Here is an 18,027-nt window from a genome sequence, read left to right as displayed (position 1 = left end):
AACACCAGATCACCATGACGTTCAGAATAAAGCACAAGCAATAAAGAATATTGTGTTAGGTCTTTAATGTTTTCAATATTTTGTTGTTTTTTTTGTTTAGAAATATTGCACATGGTCAACATGCCTGTTTATGAGCTTACACCCATCTCTCTCATTCTAAAATTCCTTCTCCAAAGTAAGGATAGTTTTTTTAAGCACAATCATACGGTGGACACGCATACATGTGTGTGTATATGTCTGTGCATGTGTGTGTGAGTGTGCACATGCATGTATAACGCATGTCAAGTAGACTTTCACCTGTTGGCATTTGAATAACTGATACATTGTGTTTAATCCTGAATTACCTGACACTATAACAGTCAAGAGAGCATTCAATAGTCTTCGTGTGACCATAGAAACTATATGTTATAAGGTTGATAATGTATTATTGTACGCAGTGTGAGAGAACCAGAAGGGGTCAGTCAACGTCCATACTGTGAATGCATGAGCCCAAACACACACACAAACACACACACCCTCTATATGCACATATTATGGAAATATATATTTTTCACACACACATCCAACTGTTTACACAGAGAAATAAAGATATACCCATATAATAATTACCCCCATTCTTCGCCAAATGCGTGAAGAGGCAAAAGTGCTATTTGAATTTTCTTTGACTTTTAGTAAGTTACATACTCGCCTTCTATAATCTCTTCAATAGTAGATTATTTCTGAGGTTTCCTCTTCTATACACCAGCGTTTCTATAGTGGGTCCACTGTACTGTCAATATCTATGGCACAGACCCAAATAACTTATCACCCATTCAGAAAGTCCTATTGCACCATTACTGGGAGAGAAATAAAGTGACTAAGGGAGGAAGCAGGAAGGAGTGGGAGAGGAGGAAAAAGGAGTTGGAGGAGGAAAAGGGGGCTTTAGAGAACACCCCCCTTTGCTGGTCTAGGATGTGTTGTCCCTGATGGAACCCTAACCAGAGCCATCCTGAGCTAAAGAACCATGCTCACCCTGGAACCAGGGCTGAAGGGCACTTTCTAACCACATTGGAGAAACAGAGAGTAAGAGAGAGAGAGAGAGGACACGAGGAGGAGGAACAGGGGGGTAGAAGAGGAAGATGATGAAGAGGGGAAGGAGGATGAGGGAGAAAAGGAGGAAGAGGACAAAGGGAAGGACAACACGAGGACGAGAAGCAAGCTGGACGAGGTGCAAAAGGAGGGAGAAGACAATAAGAAGAGGTGGATATGGAAGAGAAAGAGAATGAGGAAAAGGAGGTGGGGAAGGGGTCTCCGAGTGGAAGAATGAGGGAGATTGTTAACACGACAGAACAAGGTTATAATTGTACTAAAAACAATCTCTAAAAACAATACTTTCCTGATTTTTAATTGCAGTCAGAGACCACATGTTGTGCAAACACCTGATTTTGACGTTTAAAAACAAGCACTCCCTGCACCCTCCTTGGTGAGCCTAGTGACCAGTCATGGGAGGAGAGGGGGCGGAACGGCCAGAAATAAACTCCTCATGAGCGGGACAAAAGGCGCTCTCGGGCCCCCTTCTAAACAGTTTATGCTGGAGAAACACCATTTAGAGCCACAAGAGCAACAGGCCACATGAAACATGTTATTTTCACGGCAAAACCACGAGAGAAAGCAACATATCCACTGGGTGAATGATGAAGGAAGGTTGTTTTAAAAATCTAGCTATCTCGCTTTGTTTTGTTGTATACCAGTTTATTCTCTGAGGGATGGCCGAGTCTGTGGTTGCCAGTGGCGTGAATCAATCTGGGCCGGCCAATCACGGTGGACAAACCTCCTTGTCTGGTCTTCCCTGTGCTCTGCTAGGGGGAGTCAACTGGTGATTGGTGTCGTTGCTCTGCTTCTTTAGACAGGATCGGTGGCCATGAGGTTGAAACTCCAACACACTGCATCACCTCCAGCCACGGGGAGCTCACCATGTCAGTTGTCATGGCAATGAACAAGGTAATTGATTGGTCAGTCACACTGAGTTACATTTAATCTCTGCGGAGGAGGAAATGGAGGAGGTCGATCCATGTTCAAGTCTCTTTAACATTTTTATACAGTCCCTATAACTGTGCAGGCCATTGCAGTGGCTTGGTCAGATGAGATTGGGTTTACTGACTGTGTGTGTGTGAAGTGTATGCGGTGAGAGGTGTGTGTGTCCAGTTCAGTGCTGTCTTGTTTTGCAGCATAGAGGGGCTGTGGAATTATCATCGGAGGTCAGAGGTTATTAAATCCTGCCCCTCCCCCCACAGGGCTGAATGGGGGAGGTGGGGGGTGGGGTCAAATCAATGGCATCAGAGAGCTGGCATCCTGCATCCTGCCTCTGCACCAGTGACAAAGTGCCGTGTGTGTGGTTCTGGTGACAGCTCTTGGGCATGCCATCCCGTAGTAACAGTCTGATTTACTTGGTGGGAGGTGTGTGTGTGTGTGGCTGAGCCTTGTACACGCCAGAGATTGCACCAAGCTGTGTGAGCATGTGTATATCAATATTTGTGTGAATATATGGTGTGTGTTTGAGAGAGAGAGAGAGAGAGAGAGAGAGTGAGAGAGAGAGTGAGAGAAGAAGCCTCTGTGTTAAAATACAAACTACAAATGTGCTGAGTGTAGTGCCAGTGTAGCGCTGACGCCACAGGGAGTCCTGTTACCACGCGTACAAGGACATGCTCGGGGGTCAACACTCATTCCTCACTTTTTACACAGTCTCTCTCTTTTCTCTCCGCTCCTCGACCTTCTCTCCCCTGGCAGGACCCCTACGCCTCGCTCCTGGGTTCCTCGGGGCTCCGACGTCTCTCCCCTGGCTCCGCCCCGCTGTCCTCTCGGGCCTGAGGATTGGCTGAGCCCAGTGCACCAGCGGAGGCGGGGTCGTTGCCGGTTGCTGCACCCCCTGTCGGTCCCCCGAGGTCGGCGGTCCCGGGCGTGGCCGTCTGCATTATTTTCTGCCGGACCTCGCGGATCTTGAGCTGCAGACACACCTTGGTGGGGAAGGTGTCTGAGTAGCGGGCCTGGAAGGCTGCTGTGGCCTGAGCTGGGGTGGGAAGGGTCAACAACAACTTAATGACCATGTGACTGACCTGTTTGAAAGCTGGAACGGACAGGTTTAAAAACGCAGAAGCGAATGGAAACCCAACAAACCATCACTGACAGATCGATGGAAGGTCACAGGTTGCAGATCACAGGTTGTGTGAAAACACAGTGAACCGTAAGCGGCAAAGGGAGCGGGGGCATGTGGGGCAGGCGGTGTTACCTGAGGGGAAGAAGCCGTGCTCGTGGAACAGCTGCATGACCAGAGCGCGCCGCTGGTCCAGGGTTCTCCTCAGGGAAGAGAAGGGGACCCGGTCTAACTCCCCCAGGACATCCTCGGTTTCTGCTCCTGGATGGAGGAGGAGGAGGAGGAGGTGGTGGAGGAGGAGGAGGAGGAGAAGAAGAACGGAGGACGGAGAGAGGGGTCACATGAGAGGAAAAGAAAACGGGAGGAGTAACATGGAGGACAGAAAAAGGTTCAGGTCAACTGAACACTCTTTCTTGGAGGTCGGGCGCTGTTGCGGCAGGTCACGGCGTTTCCTACACACCGGCTCTGTCGAAGGTGAAGATCTCCCCCTCACACTTGGTGGTGGCGCTTTTGGGAGTGCTGGGCTCGGAGCTGCAGCTGGACAGACGGCGTGTTTTCCTCCTGGGGGAGCCGGGGTCCTCTGCCGACGAGTCCAGGTCTGGGAGAAGGGAAAGGGTTGTCATGACGGATCTCCACCTATCTCTCCCTCTCTTCCTCCATTCATCGCTTCCCATCCTCCCCTCTCACCGGTGGAGTTCTTCCTCTTGCGGCGGTAGCTGCCCAGGATGACGCGGGGCGAGGTGGCCAGGCTCTGCAGTGTGGGGGAGGGCAGCACCTCCTCGGGCTTGAACTCGGGCAGCTCGGCGAAGCGCTCCTCAAAGTAGGACCCCGAGAGCACCCTGGGCTCGAGGGGAAGGAGAGAGACGGTCGGAACAAAGCACCACACACCAGGACAACCTGTTCAGTTTGTGGATGCAGTTGGACAATGACGTTTTCTACTCTCAGCTAGATAGCTGCCTCTTTCATTAGTCATCGATGGTATCACGAACACAGCTCGTCGTGAATCGTGGTCATAATGAACGCTTCCTGTTTCTCTCAAACTCCCTCATCCTGTCACTCATCCTGTCACTCACTTGTCAACTGAGTCAGGGGTCCTCTTGAGTGGCGGTGGGCGGAACTTGATCCTCTTGGCAGAGGGGGCGGGGTCTCGGTCACAGGGAGGTGGCGGCAGAGGAGTGTCCAATCCTGAGGGAGGGGGCGGAGGGGAGCGAGGGAGGGAGTCCCTGGGTCCAGTCTGAACAAAGAGAGAGAGATAGAAAGTGTGAGAAGAGAGATCAACAAAGTGAGAGAGCGATGCACGTCTGCGTGCGGTGCGTGCGGGTGTCGTACCTCCTTGCTGTTGCCTCCTCTGCCGTCCCCGTCCGGTGTGCTGCGCTCGTCCCTCTCCCTGGGCCTCTCGGCCTCCCAGCTGCCCCCTTCACTCTCCTTCTTCACCTCCCTCTCCCAGCCGCCCTCTCTCTCCCGGTTGACCCTGGTCTGCGGCTTCTCGCGGGGGGAGTCGTAGTCCTCGCTGGTGTTCTCCTCTTTGATGCGTCGAGGGGCTCCTCTCTCCTCCTTTACACCTGCTGGTGGAGCACACACACACACACACAAAGAGACTGATTAACAACCCAGAGTGGATACAGTTTGAACTAACACAATCACTAACACCCTGTTCTATACCAGGAGAGCTGCTGCCAGCACAGGACAAGTGACAGTACTGACTGATGGAGCAGCTGTGGGACAAGGACCAGGACATGGACACAGACGGCCAGTCAGACGCCAAGGTGTGACGTACCTGTCGCCTCCACGTCAGTGTGACAGTCGGCCAGGTTCTCCTTCTTTATCTCCCTCTCCTTCCCTCTCTGCCTCTCTCCCGTGTCCTCCTGCCCGGGCTCTGCTTCCCCCAGCAGTGTGTGTGGCATCAGCCCTTGCAGACACACGCTAGTGGGCTGTGCCAGCGCCCCCGGGACACCAGCCAGAGCGGCAGCTGTGGCGACCACTGGCGCCGTCGCCACAGAGACTACTCCAGTCGCCAGAGTGACGTTCGGGGAGGGGTAAATGGCAGTGAGAAACTGGTGATGGGCTCCTGGAGCCATGGAGCCGGAAGGTTGTGATGGACAGCTGCCGTTAGCTGACCGGGGAGGGGCTGGAGCTAGCATGGGAGGCTGGCCTGCTACGATTGGCTGAACCAGTGTATGGCCTGCTGGGGCTATGGCAGTGAAGCCCAGCGTTGCCAGGGGAGATGGCAGGTAGGCGGGGTCTGGAGGGGGTGGGGCTTGGACGGTTGCCGTGGAGACCACCCCAGGGGGGGACTGAACATAGGTGATCCTACAGGAGGAGGAGGAGGGGGAAAGGGTCAGCTGATACATACAATGGGTACATACAGTCCTGCCAGTCAATAGAGGACCATGCACATGTCCTGACATCCAAAACACCAAACATGGAAGTGGAGATACAGATTCTCTCATGTTCAACCAGTCGTACGTATGCTTCAAGCAGTCCACTGTCTGAGGTCACAGTGAGCATGTCAGTAGGGGAGGGGGGGCCCTCCTCGTACCTCGTCGCAGGCGAGCTCAGCAGCACCGTCTGAGGTGGGGCGGAGCCCGGCGCCATCAACGCTGTTGCCATGGAAACAGGGAAGGGGTTCCCAGTGTGCACTGCTCCAGTGGGATGGACGTTGGTCTGGACCACTGGCATGGGAGCTATCTGGATTATCTGCTGAACGTGGACAAACACAGATATATTTACTAAAGATTAGCCAAGGAAAATTTCATTGTTAAATCCCATGGGATATCATAAACAGAACCTCCTATGGTTCTATGTTGTTTGTATGTGACTGATAGTTGTCGAAACCTTGTTTCCTGTCTGGATGCCATTCTGCACAGGAAGGGGCGGGGCCACCAGGGAAATAGGTTGAGGAGGAGTGGAACCTGTTCTCACTGTTGCCATGGGAACCATCATCTTGCTCTGCAAGACTGGAGACTGTGCTTGGACTGGGAAAGGGTGAAAGAGAGAGCGAGCGAGAGAGCGAGAGAGAGAGAGAGAGAGAGAGAGAGAGAGAGAGAGAGAGAGAGAGAGAGAGAGAGAGAGAGAGAAAGGGAAGGAAGGAGGGATGGATGGATGGATGGAGAGAGGGTAAGGGAGAAAGAGATGTTGAGACGTTTAAAGCTTTCATTGACCAGTGACACTACGATATTCTTGTGCATGTAATACATACAACTGTTTCATAGTAATGTCTATTACACAGTGCACACAGTATATATTCATATCTGCCTATGTATACATACACATCAGCTATCAACCTGACAGATAAGAACAAAGAGACTGGCGATGAGAACAGAGATGAGCGTCCCTATCATCCACCATGTTTAAAAACACTCTACGCGCTCCATCATTAACATCAGCCCCGTCAGCTGGACCCTACTTTCTATCTCACCTCTTGCTGCGGGGCTGACCCCTCCCACTGCTGCCACTGCCCCCGAGTGCACTCCATTGGCCAGGGACACATGGGTGGGCGGGGAGAAGGGCAGGGCGAGGATGCTGGTTGGCTGCTGGGGTAGCTGGGGGGAGGGGCTCTTGGGGTTGCTGCTGGCGGAGAGGGTGGGCAAGATGTACTGGAGCTGTGTGACTGGCTGTTTGGCGCCGGGGGGCGTGAGCGAGGAGGCGGGGAGGAACTGTGGCTGTAGCAGGGGGAGGGGCAAGGTGGAGTGGGAGAGGCTAGGAGCAGTGCAGGAGAGCGGGTGGGGAGGTGTTATCAGCTGAATGGCTGGCTGGGCAGGGAAAGGTCCTCCCAGAACAAGGCTGGTGACCAATCCCCCAGGCCCAACCCTGCCTACACTGACCGAATTGGGGGAGGTTGAGGACAGGTACCCACCCCCTGCTGTGATTGTCCCGCCTCCTGCTCCCGCTCCTCCAATAAGAAGGGTGGCTTTCTCTTGGGGGAGTGCGCTGAGAGCCACGGGTCCTTCCATTGGCTTGCTGACGATTGGGATGGACGTGCTGGTGATGGGTCGTACCACATTGGTCACAATGGTGGGGGCCACGCAGACAGCACCCAGCACCTGGTTGAAACCATGTCCCAGAGTAGGGGTGGGCAGCGTGTTCAGGACTGACCCAGAGGAGGAGTCAGCCGGAATCTGCCCCCCTCCTACTTTTCCTCCTCCTCCTCCTCCCGCCGCCTCGACTCCTCTTTTAGATCCTCCGCTCCCTTCCTCCCCTCCCTCCATCCCTCTCTTCCTCCTCCTCTCAGAACTGTCTGTGCTGCCCCCCGCAGCGCTCTCCTGGGTGGAGGCGGAGAAGGGGAGGGAGGAGTGCACCCCCGTCTGGCTGCCACCCTGGAGGGGATGGGGGATCAAAGACAAGATTTAACTGAATGTCCTTGTGTGCCCTTTACCAGGCAGACACACACACACACACACACACACAGGAAATATGGGGATATCTCTTCTGTCACAGAGAGAGAGAACTGAAATTGGAAAAAAAGGAAGTGAAGTGAAGCAGAACCCAGCGCTGTACCTGTCCATCAGGCTCATCCTCCTCACTGTCAGTGACTCTCTCCTTGCACTTCAGGTCTATGGAATCCTCTGGAGGGGAGGGTGGACACAGACAGAACAGCCAGGTCAGGGGTGGGACATTAGAGCAGGGGGAGGGGGGATCATATGACAACAGCCAGGTCCTATGGTCATGGCCCCAATGGCAGTGTGACACCTTGGGACCACAAATGACCTATTCGACACAGGAAGTGACCTTACCCATGACATCATCATCCCCTTCTTCTTCACAGATGACCATGCGCTCCTCGTCGCTGGTTACATCCTCGCTAGTCCTGCGCTGCAACAGAGAGAGGGGAGGGAGACGGCTATGGAATGACCCTGCCCCTTCCTGACACAACTGAGAGGAGGGAGATGGTGTGTGTGTGTGTGTGTGAGAGAGAGAGATTGAGAGAGAAAGGCGGGTGAAGAAAGGGAAGATCACTTAATATTCTAAAACCCTTGAAACATCCTCCAGCAAAAACAGGAATAATGGACAGGATTGGACAGGAATAATGTAAATCCTCCGCATAAACTAAAGGGAGACGACAGAAGCGTCTGAGTCTACCTTCTCCAGGCCTGTCTCTGGCTCCTGTCTCTCCAGGTTGTGAACCGCGCTCTGGGAGAACGCTCGGGGGCGTGGCAGCTGGGCTCCGTAGAGGCCACCCACTCGCCGCTCAGCCCCACCGCCGGCCCAGCCTGAGGCCACGGCCTTTCCCTCCGACGCCTGGGACACCGGAGGGGGCTCTGGGGAGGAGGAGGAGAGGAGGAGGAGAAGAGGAGGAGAGGAGGAGGAGAGGAGGAGAAAGAGGGTACATGGAAGAGGTGAAAGATGAATCCTGCGACAGCCTTTCCAAACGTGGTGTGTGCACAGAGAACTTGTGATACCACCCAAACACACACCTGTGCTTTCAGACATGCTCCTCTCGCGGGCCTCCTTGGCGCCCGGAGTGCCCCGCCCCTCAGACAGAGATTTCCTCCTGTCCTTGTTACACCACTTCCAGTCTGGGTGAGCCCTGAAATGGGCCTCCTTCACCTGAGAGAGTGACAAAGATAAATACAGATAAATACAGAGAAAGAGAGATAAATACAGAGAAAGAGAGAGAGAGAGAGAGAGAGAGAGAGAGAGTGCAACAGAGAGACAGATTGCAACAGAGAGTGATAAGAGAGAGAGGGCGGAGACAGAGAGGGTACAAATTCAAGCACACATCTACTGGACATCCCATGTGCATTGGACGAGAGGGGCGCGTCCTACCTGGAAGGCCAGGTCGTGGTACTTCTGCTTCTCGTTGGGCCCCAGGGCATACCACCACTCCCCCAGGATCTTGCTGACCGTGCGGTTGTCCTGGTTGGGGTGCCGCTGGTGGACCAGAGCGCGGTGGCGCTTGCTGAAGATCATGAACGCGTTCATTGGCCGCCGAATGTGGTCCTTTTCCCTCTAAGGGATGGAGAGAGAGAAAGAGAGACAGAGAGAGAGAGACAGAAAAAAGGCAGGCCTGCATTAGAACAAAGGACACACGGAAAAGACAGAGGGATGGAAAGTCGGATGTGGGATGGAGTTATGTCTCTCTCGGGGAGGACTGACCTTCCTGTCTCCGTCTTTGGGAAGCGCACTCAAGGACTGTGTTCGGCGCTTCATAGGACCAGCAGAGGATGGAGGTTCTGACACACTTGGGAAGAACCTGCAGGGTCAGTTTTCCTTTCATAAATCATGTCCCAGTTGGGTCAGATTGTTTAATAAATGATTGAAATGCAAGATTAGAAAGAAAACATCAGTGACTTTACAGATTTTCGGCAGCATCTATGTTCACTTGAGTGAAGCCCCATCATGTACCTGTATTCAATGCTGTCTATTATGAAAATTCACAATGTGTTCTGCAAAGACTTACTGTGTTCATTGACTGGCAAGAAGACAAGAATTCTTTGATTCAAAATCATACATGTTGTACTTTCTACTGCAATTTTGTACTTTCTACTGCATTGTGGGTACGTTGTCCTTGGGTGTCTAGAAAGTAGACAGACAGATAATTGCTGTCATCATCTTTACTCACGGGTCATCTGCGTCACTCTCTGTCTCGCTGTCAGCTATGCCCCTCTCTGCTGGTTGGCTGTCGCTTGCGGGAGGCGGGCATGAGGGAGATCCCCGCTCTGTGTCTGGTGGAGCCGCCTGCCCATCACCCACCAGGGCCAAGGCACAACGAGGCTCTGGGAAAATAAAACCCAGACCTCTCAGCTGGTTTCCAGTACAAAGTAAATGCCACATAGTCAACTAGGAATACAATAGGTAACACTGTTAACTAGCAATACTGTTCAACTTGAGAGGAAAAATGTAGTGAACACCTTTGCTTTGATTGACAAGCTCTTGGCTATCAGCAGGGTGGGCAGAAGCAGCCGATTGGCTGGGCTCCAGGAAAGGAACCAATGAATGCCAGGGGAACACAGGGACTGACCGGGGCTCCACATTGGTCCAAACTGTGGGAGGAGTACAAAAGGAGGGAGAAAGGGGGAAGACTCCTGTCAATGTGGAATAGATAAAGTACATTGATTTGTTTCGGGTCCAGTTACAAAAGAATATCAACTTCTCCATCGGCTGAGCTGTTGGAGGAGAAGTGCTGTCAGGCTGGTTCTTAGGCAATACATATGATACAATCAGAAAAGTGTAGTAGGAAGCCTGTTTCCTTGGTGGAGGACACAAACGAGTGTGTGTGTGTTTACAGGCTGTTCTGACAGGCTGGTTCTTTGAAGTGTGTGTTTGAAGTCAGTGTGAAGTCCCCAGGCCGAGCCCCCCCCCCCTCCCTGGCCATCATGTGATCATGCGGGAGTCTGTTATACCATATACACCAGACTAGACCGCACGTCTAGACAGACACGAGACCATGAGCCCACAACCTCTCTGTATCTCTACTGTCTCCATCCCTTTCCTTCCAGCCCTTCCCCTCTGCCCTCTCCACAGCATCACGCCCTATGGAGCATCGAGGAGCAAACTGGAGGGATTCCGTCCTCTGCCACCTGCAGGCGTTAACTTGTATGAATATGCATGAGCTATTTTCACCCTTCAAAGGAGTTTGCCTAAAGTGAGAGGTGAAGGAGACAATTGTGAATTATGATATCAGCGTTAGATTTGGCAGAAATCCACGCTTTACTGCACTCCCAGCCAGACGGAGTATCTATGACAACACTGCAAAACCAGGACTCCTTTTCAGTTGATTAGGATGAAAAACAAACACGTGACATGGTGTTTGTGTGTGCGTTCGTCTACTTATTGTTGTCCTCCTCCAGTCTTATATGTCTAGACATGTCTATATATACTCCCTTTAAAGTTTCACTGAAACTCTAGCGAGCACAATGACCAAGAACTTGCACTCTATAACCCTACCCAACAGACACACACACACACACACACACACACACACAGCCAAAACACACCTTCAGCTCCTCTAAATGAAATAAAATCAAAATCTTTAGGTCCTGTTTTTTCAGCAGCCCACACATGGGCAGCTTCCTGCTCAGAAAGAGCTAATTATACCGTCCACGAAGCAGCAACATTAACGCTTCACTAAAGAGCATGCCTGTCAGAGAGTTACATCAGCAGTCTTCTCTCCATCCGCCAAACATTAAACCAGTCTATCAGCCATCTATGTATTCATTATCAATGACTATACAAATGAATAAATCCATGCATTAATCTAACCATCCATGTATCCCCTCTCACCTGTGCCCGGGCGTCCCATGATGATGTCCTTGCGAGGGGCAGGATGAGGTGACTCAGCCGGCAGGATGAGGGGCAGCAGAGCCGTGGGGGAGGGGTGGCATGCCACCGGCTGGGGGAGCACCCCCCCAATGCCATCTTGGTGCCCCCCTGACTTCCTGTCTCTCTCCCTGCCCCCGGTGCCGGAGCCTGAGAGGGCGGAGCCTGCCATGGAGCCGCTGGAGGCGGGGCTGGAGTGGGAGGTCGCAGGCGTGAGCGACTGGGAGGAGGTGACGAGGACCAGCGTGGAGGTGGGGTTCCGGAGGAGCACGGCGCCGTTGGTGGCGGCGCCGTTGATGGGGACGGGCGCCTGAAGGCCAGAGGACAGGTGAGGGGGCTGGCTCAGCTCGCGGCTCCGTCGCTCCCTCCTCGCCAGGGGGCCGTCGGAGAACTTAGCCAGGGGGACGTCCGGGTTCCTGACGATGACGGGGGAGTCCCGGAGGGGCACGAGGCGACGGGGGCTGGGCTCCTGGGGGAGGGGCGAGGGCGGAGTGGGGGACACCAGCATGGGAGGGGGGGTGGAGGCGGCGGAGGAGGGGGGGCGGCTGGTGGCACTGCGGGGACGGGGGAAGGAGAGGGAGGAAGGGGTGGTGGGCTGGCTCTGGGGGGAGAGGACGCGGAAGGCGTCGCTGCCCACCAGCACCCCCAGCTGGTCTGGCTTGGCGTAGTCCTGGGACACAGGCAGGGGCGGAGGGGGAGCATCCAGCTTGCGCTTGCTGGGGCTCATGGGCACCGTGAAGGTAAGGTTGGTCTGGAAGGTGGGCACGATGCCCGACAGGTGGCGCTCGCGGTCCGAGCCGGGGGTGCCCATCTTGGTGCCGCTGAGGTGGCGGTGGCGCCTCGGGGTGAGGGAGGGCGGAGTAGCGATGGGGCTGAAGGTGGCAGGGCGGAAGCCAAAGAGAGGGGAAGGGGAGGGCGAGGGGTTGGGGGAGAAGGGCGACTGGTTGGATATGGGGGAGAAGGGGGTCCCGGAGCGAGAGCTCCCCAGGGACACCAACATGGTCGCCGCTTCGCACTCGTCAAAGTCGAAGCGAGACAGGTCCTGGGGTAGGAGCGAGGGGAGGACGAGGCGGGGCCTGGAGTCTCCGCCCCTGCTGCTGGCCTCACTACTGTCCCTCGACGTCTCGTCCCAGTCAAACTCGGAGCTAGTCCTGCCTCCTCCGAGCCGCAGGTCTGAGGGGGTGAGGGTGCCGGTGCTGCTGGCGCCGCCGCGGTCGCGGACCCCCCCTCCGCTGGCCTCCATCTCCTTGGTCCTCATGGACAGGTGTCTGGAGCAGTAGCCCCGGCGCTGGGACTCCTTGGAGCAGCCCTCGCGGGAGCACAGGCGCCTCCACTGTTTGCCGTTGAACTTCTTGCGGATGCCAGTGGGCGTGCACACGACGTCGCCCTTCTTGTACTTCTGCTGGGCGGCCGTCAGAGGGGTCCGGGAGCGGGAGGACGACCCCGACCCCGCCCCCCCGCCGGAGGCCGAGGGAGTCTTCTCCTGGGAGGGTCTGGAGGAGGAGGATGAGGAGATAGGGGGGAGAGGGGGGAGCTGGGGGGTAGAGATGACCCCCATTCCCACCGCGGCAGAATCCAGGCCTAGAAGCACTGGGGAGGGAGGGGGGTGCGGGTTGAGGGCCAGGTGGGGGCCCAGGGGAGTCCCGATGCCCCGCACCACAGAGAGGTGGGGGCTGAGGTAGCCTGGGGGGGGCTTGGAGAGGATGGGTCGGTGCTGGGACACCCCCATGACCTTGGCGCTTGGTATGGTCGCCCCAATTGGCACCATGCTGAAGTGGGACACCTCCATGTCTTCTTCGGGGGTGAGAGGAAGGAAGGGGTTGTGTTTGGGCCTCTCTCGCTCCCTCTCTCTCTCCTGTTTCCTCTGGATGTCCCTCTCTCTCTCCAGGTCCCTGTCCCAGTCTCTGGCGGGCCCCAGGCTGAGCACAGAGGCGGGGGTCACAGGGGAGCTGACGGTGGAGGAGGAGGAGGATGGTGGAGCTGTGGCAGGGTAGGATAGCCCACCACGCCCCAACACAGACCCCATGCCCGGCGCCATCCCTCGACTCAGACGACACAGCTCCTGCTCCACGTCCATCTCCTCCCTGTCCTCCCTCTCCATCCCCCTCTCTCCGTCGCCATCCGGCCCTGCTTCCCCGCCCCCGGGCAGGTCCAGGTCCCAGGGGGGCACCAGCAGACGCAGGCTCTGTCGGGAGACCCACACGGCCTGCGTGGTGCCCGCGGCGGCCCTGCTGACCCCGTCCTCACCGCCGGAGGGCGCTCTCCTGTCCTCGCACAGCAGCACGCGGTAGGGGTATGCGACGGCGGGGTGGCTGTCCACCTGGGTGATCACGCCCTCCCGGTACCACTGCCTCTGCGGCTCGCCGACGTCCTCGCCGGCCCCGCTTCCGAACGGAACGCACACGCCAGTGCCGATGGCTACTGGCTGGGAGCCTGGGGGCGGGGCATCCAGGACGATGTCGACAGGCTCCTCTCGCGGGCCCTCGCAGAACGGGTAGCGGCACAGGCCCTTCTCGCCGTTCAGTTGAACCTCCAGGCTGCCGTGCTCGCCGCTCACCCTCCGCACAACGCCCGCTCGGAACACAAAGTCCATGGCGGCCTCGCCCTCCCCCCTCCGCCGCTCCACCTCCTCGCCCGTCAACCCTGCCCTCGCACACGCCTGCCGAGCCAAGACGCGTTGGTTCTTCAGCCCCTTGGCCAGGGTCTCGGCCAGGGCCTCCGGCAGGCTGCGGGGGGCATGCATGAGTGTGTGAGCCCCGGGGGCGGCCCCTGGGGGGGGGTGTTGGGGGCGTGTGTCAGCCGGGTGGGGCCGCGGGTCACTGACCTCCAGGTCGGCAGAGTGCTCGCTGGCCGTGTCCGTGGAGGAGCATCGCACCACGGGGCTGGGGGGGGGCGCCTCTCGCTCCCTGTCTGCCCCTCTCCCCCTCTCCAGGGCTGCGGGGTCAGGTGCAATGCCCTGAGGGACTCTGCTGAGGATGGAGTGTTCCTCTCCTGCCCCCCTGCTGTCTCTGCCCTGTACCCCACTCTCTCCTGTCATCGAACCTGAGCCTGAGGAGGAGGATGAAGATGAGGAGGATGAAGACTGTCGGCCCACCATACTGCTGTGGACTCCAGCCACGGTGCTGCTGGTGCTGTTCTGCTGCAGGGGTGGCGTGCTGGGGTTACCGACTGCGATGGCACAGTGCTCCGAGGTATACTTCTTCTTGGGAACGCGGGCCTTGAAGGTGGCGGTCTTGCGGCTGGAGGCAGGGTTAGGACTGTTGTTGGCGCTGGCCGTGCTGCTACCGCCACTGCTGCTGTCGTTGTGTGTTCCCAGGGTCCTAGGATGCTCCTCGGACACATTCCCACTATCCTCTCGGGGGGCGTGGCCCATGGTCTGTGACAAAATTGGCTCCTCCTGAGAGGAATCTGGGGAGGGGTGGCCCCTGGGGGAGGGTGCATGGTCTCTCTTCTCCCCCCCGTCCAGGCTGTCGCCCCCTACCCCTCTCCTCTTCCCCCCCTTGGCCCTGGTGGAGGGCGGGGAGCTCCTGCCTAGCTTCTTGATGGGCTTCATGTTGTCATCTGATTGGTCAGCCCGGTGGTTTGTTGTTTACCGGGACACTGACGGTGTCTCTCTTTCTTTACTTTTATTCTCTCCTTGCCCCTCTCTTCTCTCTCATCCCGTACTTTATTCTCATTCAGTTACCTTCGCTCTCTCCTTTCCCATACACACCCTGATAGAAGATGACAATGACAAGGATTAACTTCTTCAAAACAACATCCATCCCAAAGTTAACATCAACCCCAAAATCTGAATATTTGTTCAAAATGAAAGATTTGCTCAGTAATTTGTTTGCTTACAAATTTCACAATTTCAGAGTTGAAAGCAATGGACTTTATCCCTTACAAAATCATTACACCTCAGTAGTAGCTAAACATTTCACAGTATGACAGTCCAGTCCATTTAATATGATACATAAAAATAACACGTTCCCAATATAGCAGTGCGAAAACCTCAGCTGGACAGTAGAACATGGTAACACTGGAAAACATCATGTCTAGAATAGCAGTGTACACACTTCGGGACACTTGCCCAGACTAGTCTAAGCACTTATTCACACACACGCGCGCGCGCGCTAGGAGGAGGAGGTGGGGGAATTCCTAGTTCATTGGCATTTCTAGAGCACTCTCTCTCTCGCCTTTCTCACTCTCCTTCGATCTCTCTTCTCCTCCCACTACCACACCCCCACCCGTAGTGACCTTTATCTGTTTTATAGCTCAGCCAATCCGCCCCTACAATCAGCACGGCTATTTCCTGTTATGCGCTATTAGCTAACTTCCTGCTTCTCCGTGTCTCGTTTCTCATCCTCTCTCTTTCTCTCCCGTCTGTGATTTCCCTGTGTCGCTAGGAAGCCACTGCTAGCCATGTCGCTAGGATGCCACTGCTAGCCTTCCTCATAAAAGAGGAAGATGTTGTTGACTTAGGCAAATAAAAAGCCAGCCAAAGCAAACCAGTTTGTTTTCTTATTAGTAGGTAGTAGTAAGGGTAGGTCTAGTTTACTGAGTGGATAAGATGGCTCATTTACTCCAATACTGAGTTTCCATCCTGCTTGGAGTTTCAGTAAGATGCCACAACACCACATCATGATTCATGACACTACAACATGACTTGTCAGCAAATAAGGTATCCGCGTTCTCAAAATCAAACAAAGCGCACACATGACTACAAAGGTTCAAGAAAGAACTTGAAATAGCACAAAGTAATGTGCTCTGGATCAAAGAAACGGGATACATTCTTCACTGAACTGAATATCTTATCAAAATGTGTGAGTCTGCCTGTTCATGCAAGTCAGTGTTTACTGAAAGTGGCAGCCTTCAAATGCTGGTCACATCACTATTGAATGTATGGCATTCTTTTTCATATCTGTCTGACTAGGCACCTCCGTAACTACTCTTCACCACACCCACACATATTCACAACCTTGCTTGATAAGGAAGGCTATACGCCTAGTCGGTATCAGTATGCAGCCTATTCCTGTAGGCCTACATGTAAATGTTATTTAGGAGGTATGATGAGATTGTATTCACAGAACAGTCATCATAAAGAAATGAACTGACACACTTTCTCAAGCTAAAAGGATCCACATTGTTGTCTTATAAGTGCACTCAGTCATTGAGAAAGATTGCGATAGCGTTGAATACAATGCAGCTGTTCTTACATAAACTGAATGAGATATAGTTCAGAAAAATAATCAAAGGGTAAGGAGTCTTTTTAGCCCCGTTGTGTATTCTAGAGCGGGTCTGAGTGAGTGTGTTATAACATGGTCACTAAAGTACATTTCTGGCCTGTGTCTACACGCTGATCCCGATGTGTACATCATGCTAACGAGTAGTAGTATTGAATGATGTTGTAGGCCTATGCTAACAACTACTTTATAGTTCGTACAGCACAAAGTGCATCGTTGACAACGTGAACCGGCTTTTGAACAAACGCAAACAACCTATCCCATGAAATATCACAAGCTTACAATACCTTTAAACAGGGCCTAACAACAGTTATATAGTAGGCTACAACAACGATGTCAAGAAAGCCGACTGAGTTGAGCTGCATAGTACCGTATGTGTCAACCTCCCGTATTGGTCGTAGTGTTTTGGAGATTACAATCTGCTTACTACAGAACAGGGCCCTCCGGTCCGTGACGCAGGCCTAACTACTCCAAGGCCGCTTGTAAAATATTTAGTCAATAAACATTATCGGAGAAATCGTGCCTTTCTAGACAAGTTTACGGTACGATAGGCCTGTATAAACACATTGTGTGCTGACACGTAGTTCATTTTTACTAAAAGTACGATCATTAATAGGCAACATCTAAGGCAACTTGAACAATCCGGCTGTAGACTGAGAACAAAGTAAATAGTTGGAAAATCTAAAGTGACAGTCCTCTTAACGTGAAGCTCGAGACTAGGCGCAACTTTATAACAATTCTCCTGGCGCGTGTAAATTTGTTACATTTTACATTAAGTTACAAAAGTAAGAATTGTAACATCAAAACAAGGCCCGCAAGGCATGGGAATGATAGATTCGGCAACCTACATTTGAATCACGAGAAGAATCGAATAGAAAATGACAACTAGACGTAGGAGTAAGGTGTGAAAAGCCGTTGGCCTAAAGCTTCCTAACGCAACGAGCGAAAACAGTTCTAGGAAGTCTAATGGTTATGGCGATGAATAATTTCAAGGGAAAAAGTTTGTATGCTTACTAGTCCACATAACCACTCGTACCGCTCCCTTTTCAATGAACCACCGTGTCCAATCGTTCCTTTAATTATCTTTGCAGAATACTATTAACTAGTGAATAGCATTATAATAACGATTATTTATAGCTGACCTGTGAAGCAAACGTCTAACAACGTAGCATGCTCAACAAAGCAGAAACGTCTACTGCAGTAGGCTACTGCAGAAGAAATGTTTATAGGATGCAGGCTACTCACCCAAACAGTTATTTTATATGTAGGTCAGACGTCAATTCAGTCAGTAGGAAATAGTACAGAATAGGTTGTAGTCCGCGGTTGACGATTAACGTGCTGTCATTTTCCTCGGCAAAGCAACTTAAAAGGAGGAAAACTACTGCTTTTTCATTCTACACTACAGTCTCAAAA

The 18,027-nt window shown here is 53.6% G+C and overlaps 1 protein-coding gene across 6 annotated transcripts; it reads right to left on the bottom strand.

Moving 5' to 3' along the window:
* Positions 1–48: 48 nt before the first annotated feature.
* On the bottom strand, positions 49–18,027 carry cica (capicua transcriptional repressor a). Of its 6 annotated transcripts, none has more exons than XM_084696169.1 (20): positions 17,860–18,027; positions 11,354–15,102; positions 9,982–10,113; positions 9,693–9,846; positions 9,227–9,323; positions 8,897–9,079; positions 8,545–8,677; positions 8,210–8,388; positions 7,864–8,002; positions 7,628–7,695; positions 6,549–7,446; positions 5,966–6,105; positions 5,670–5,830; positions 4,908–5,440; positions 4,460–4,695; positions 4,204–4,364; positions 3,818–3,969; positions 3,591–3,728; positions 3,266–3,391; positions 49–3,046 (listed from the first exon to the last, which is right to left on the bottom strand). In XM_084696169.1, the coding sequence occupies exons 2-20, from the start codon at positions 14,940–14,942 to the stop codon at positions 2,772–2,774; spliced, it is 7,494 nt and encodes a 2,497-aa protein (XP_084552295.1). In that variant the 5' UTR covers positions 14,943–15,102; positions 17,860–18,027; the 3' UTR covers positions 49–2,771. The 6 variants fall into 6 exon arrangements, with proteins under 6 accessions (XP_084552295.1, XP_084552297.1, XP_084552296.1 ...); XM_084696171.1 differs by having other exon boundaries at positions 4,460–4,692; XM_084696170.1 differs by having other exon boundaries at positions 5,670–5,827.

This window comes from Hypomesus nipponensis, chromosome 4 (genome assembly GCF_054491055.1).
Source record: "Hypomesus nipponensis isolate SF chromosome 4, ASM5449105v1, whole genome shotgun sequence".
In the NCBI taxonomy this organism is placed as follows: Eukaryota; Metazoa; Chordata; class Actinopteri; order Osmeriformes; family Osmeridae; genus Hypomesus; species Hypomesus nipponensis.
This window is presented reverse-complemented; position numbering and strand designations above follow the sequence as displayed.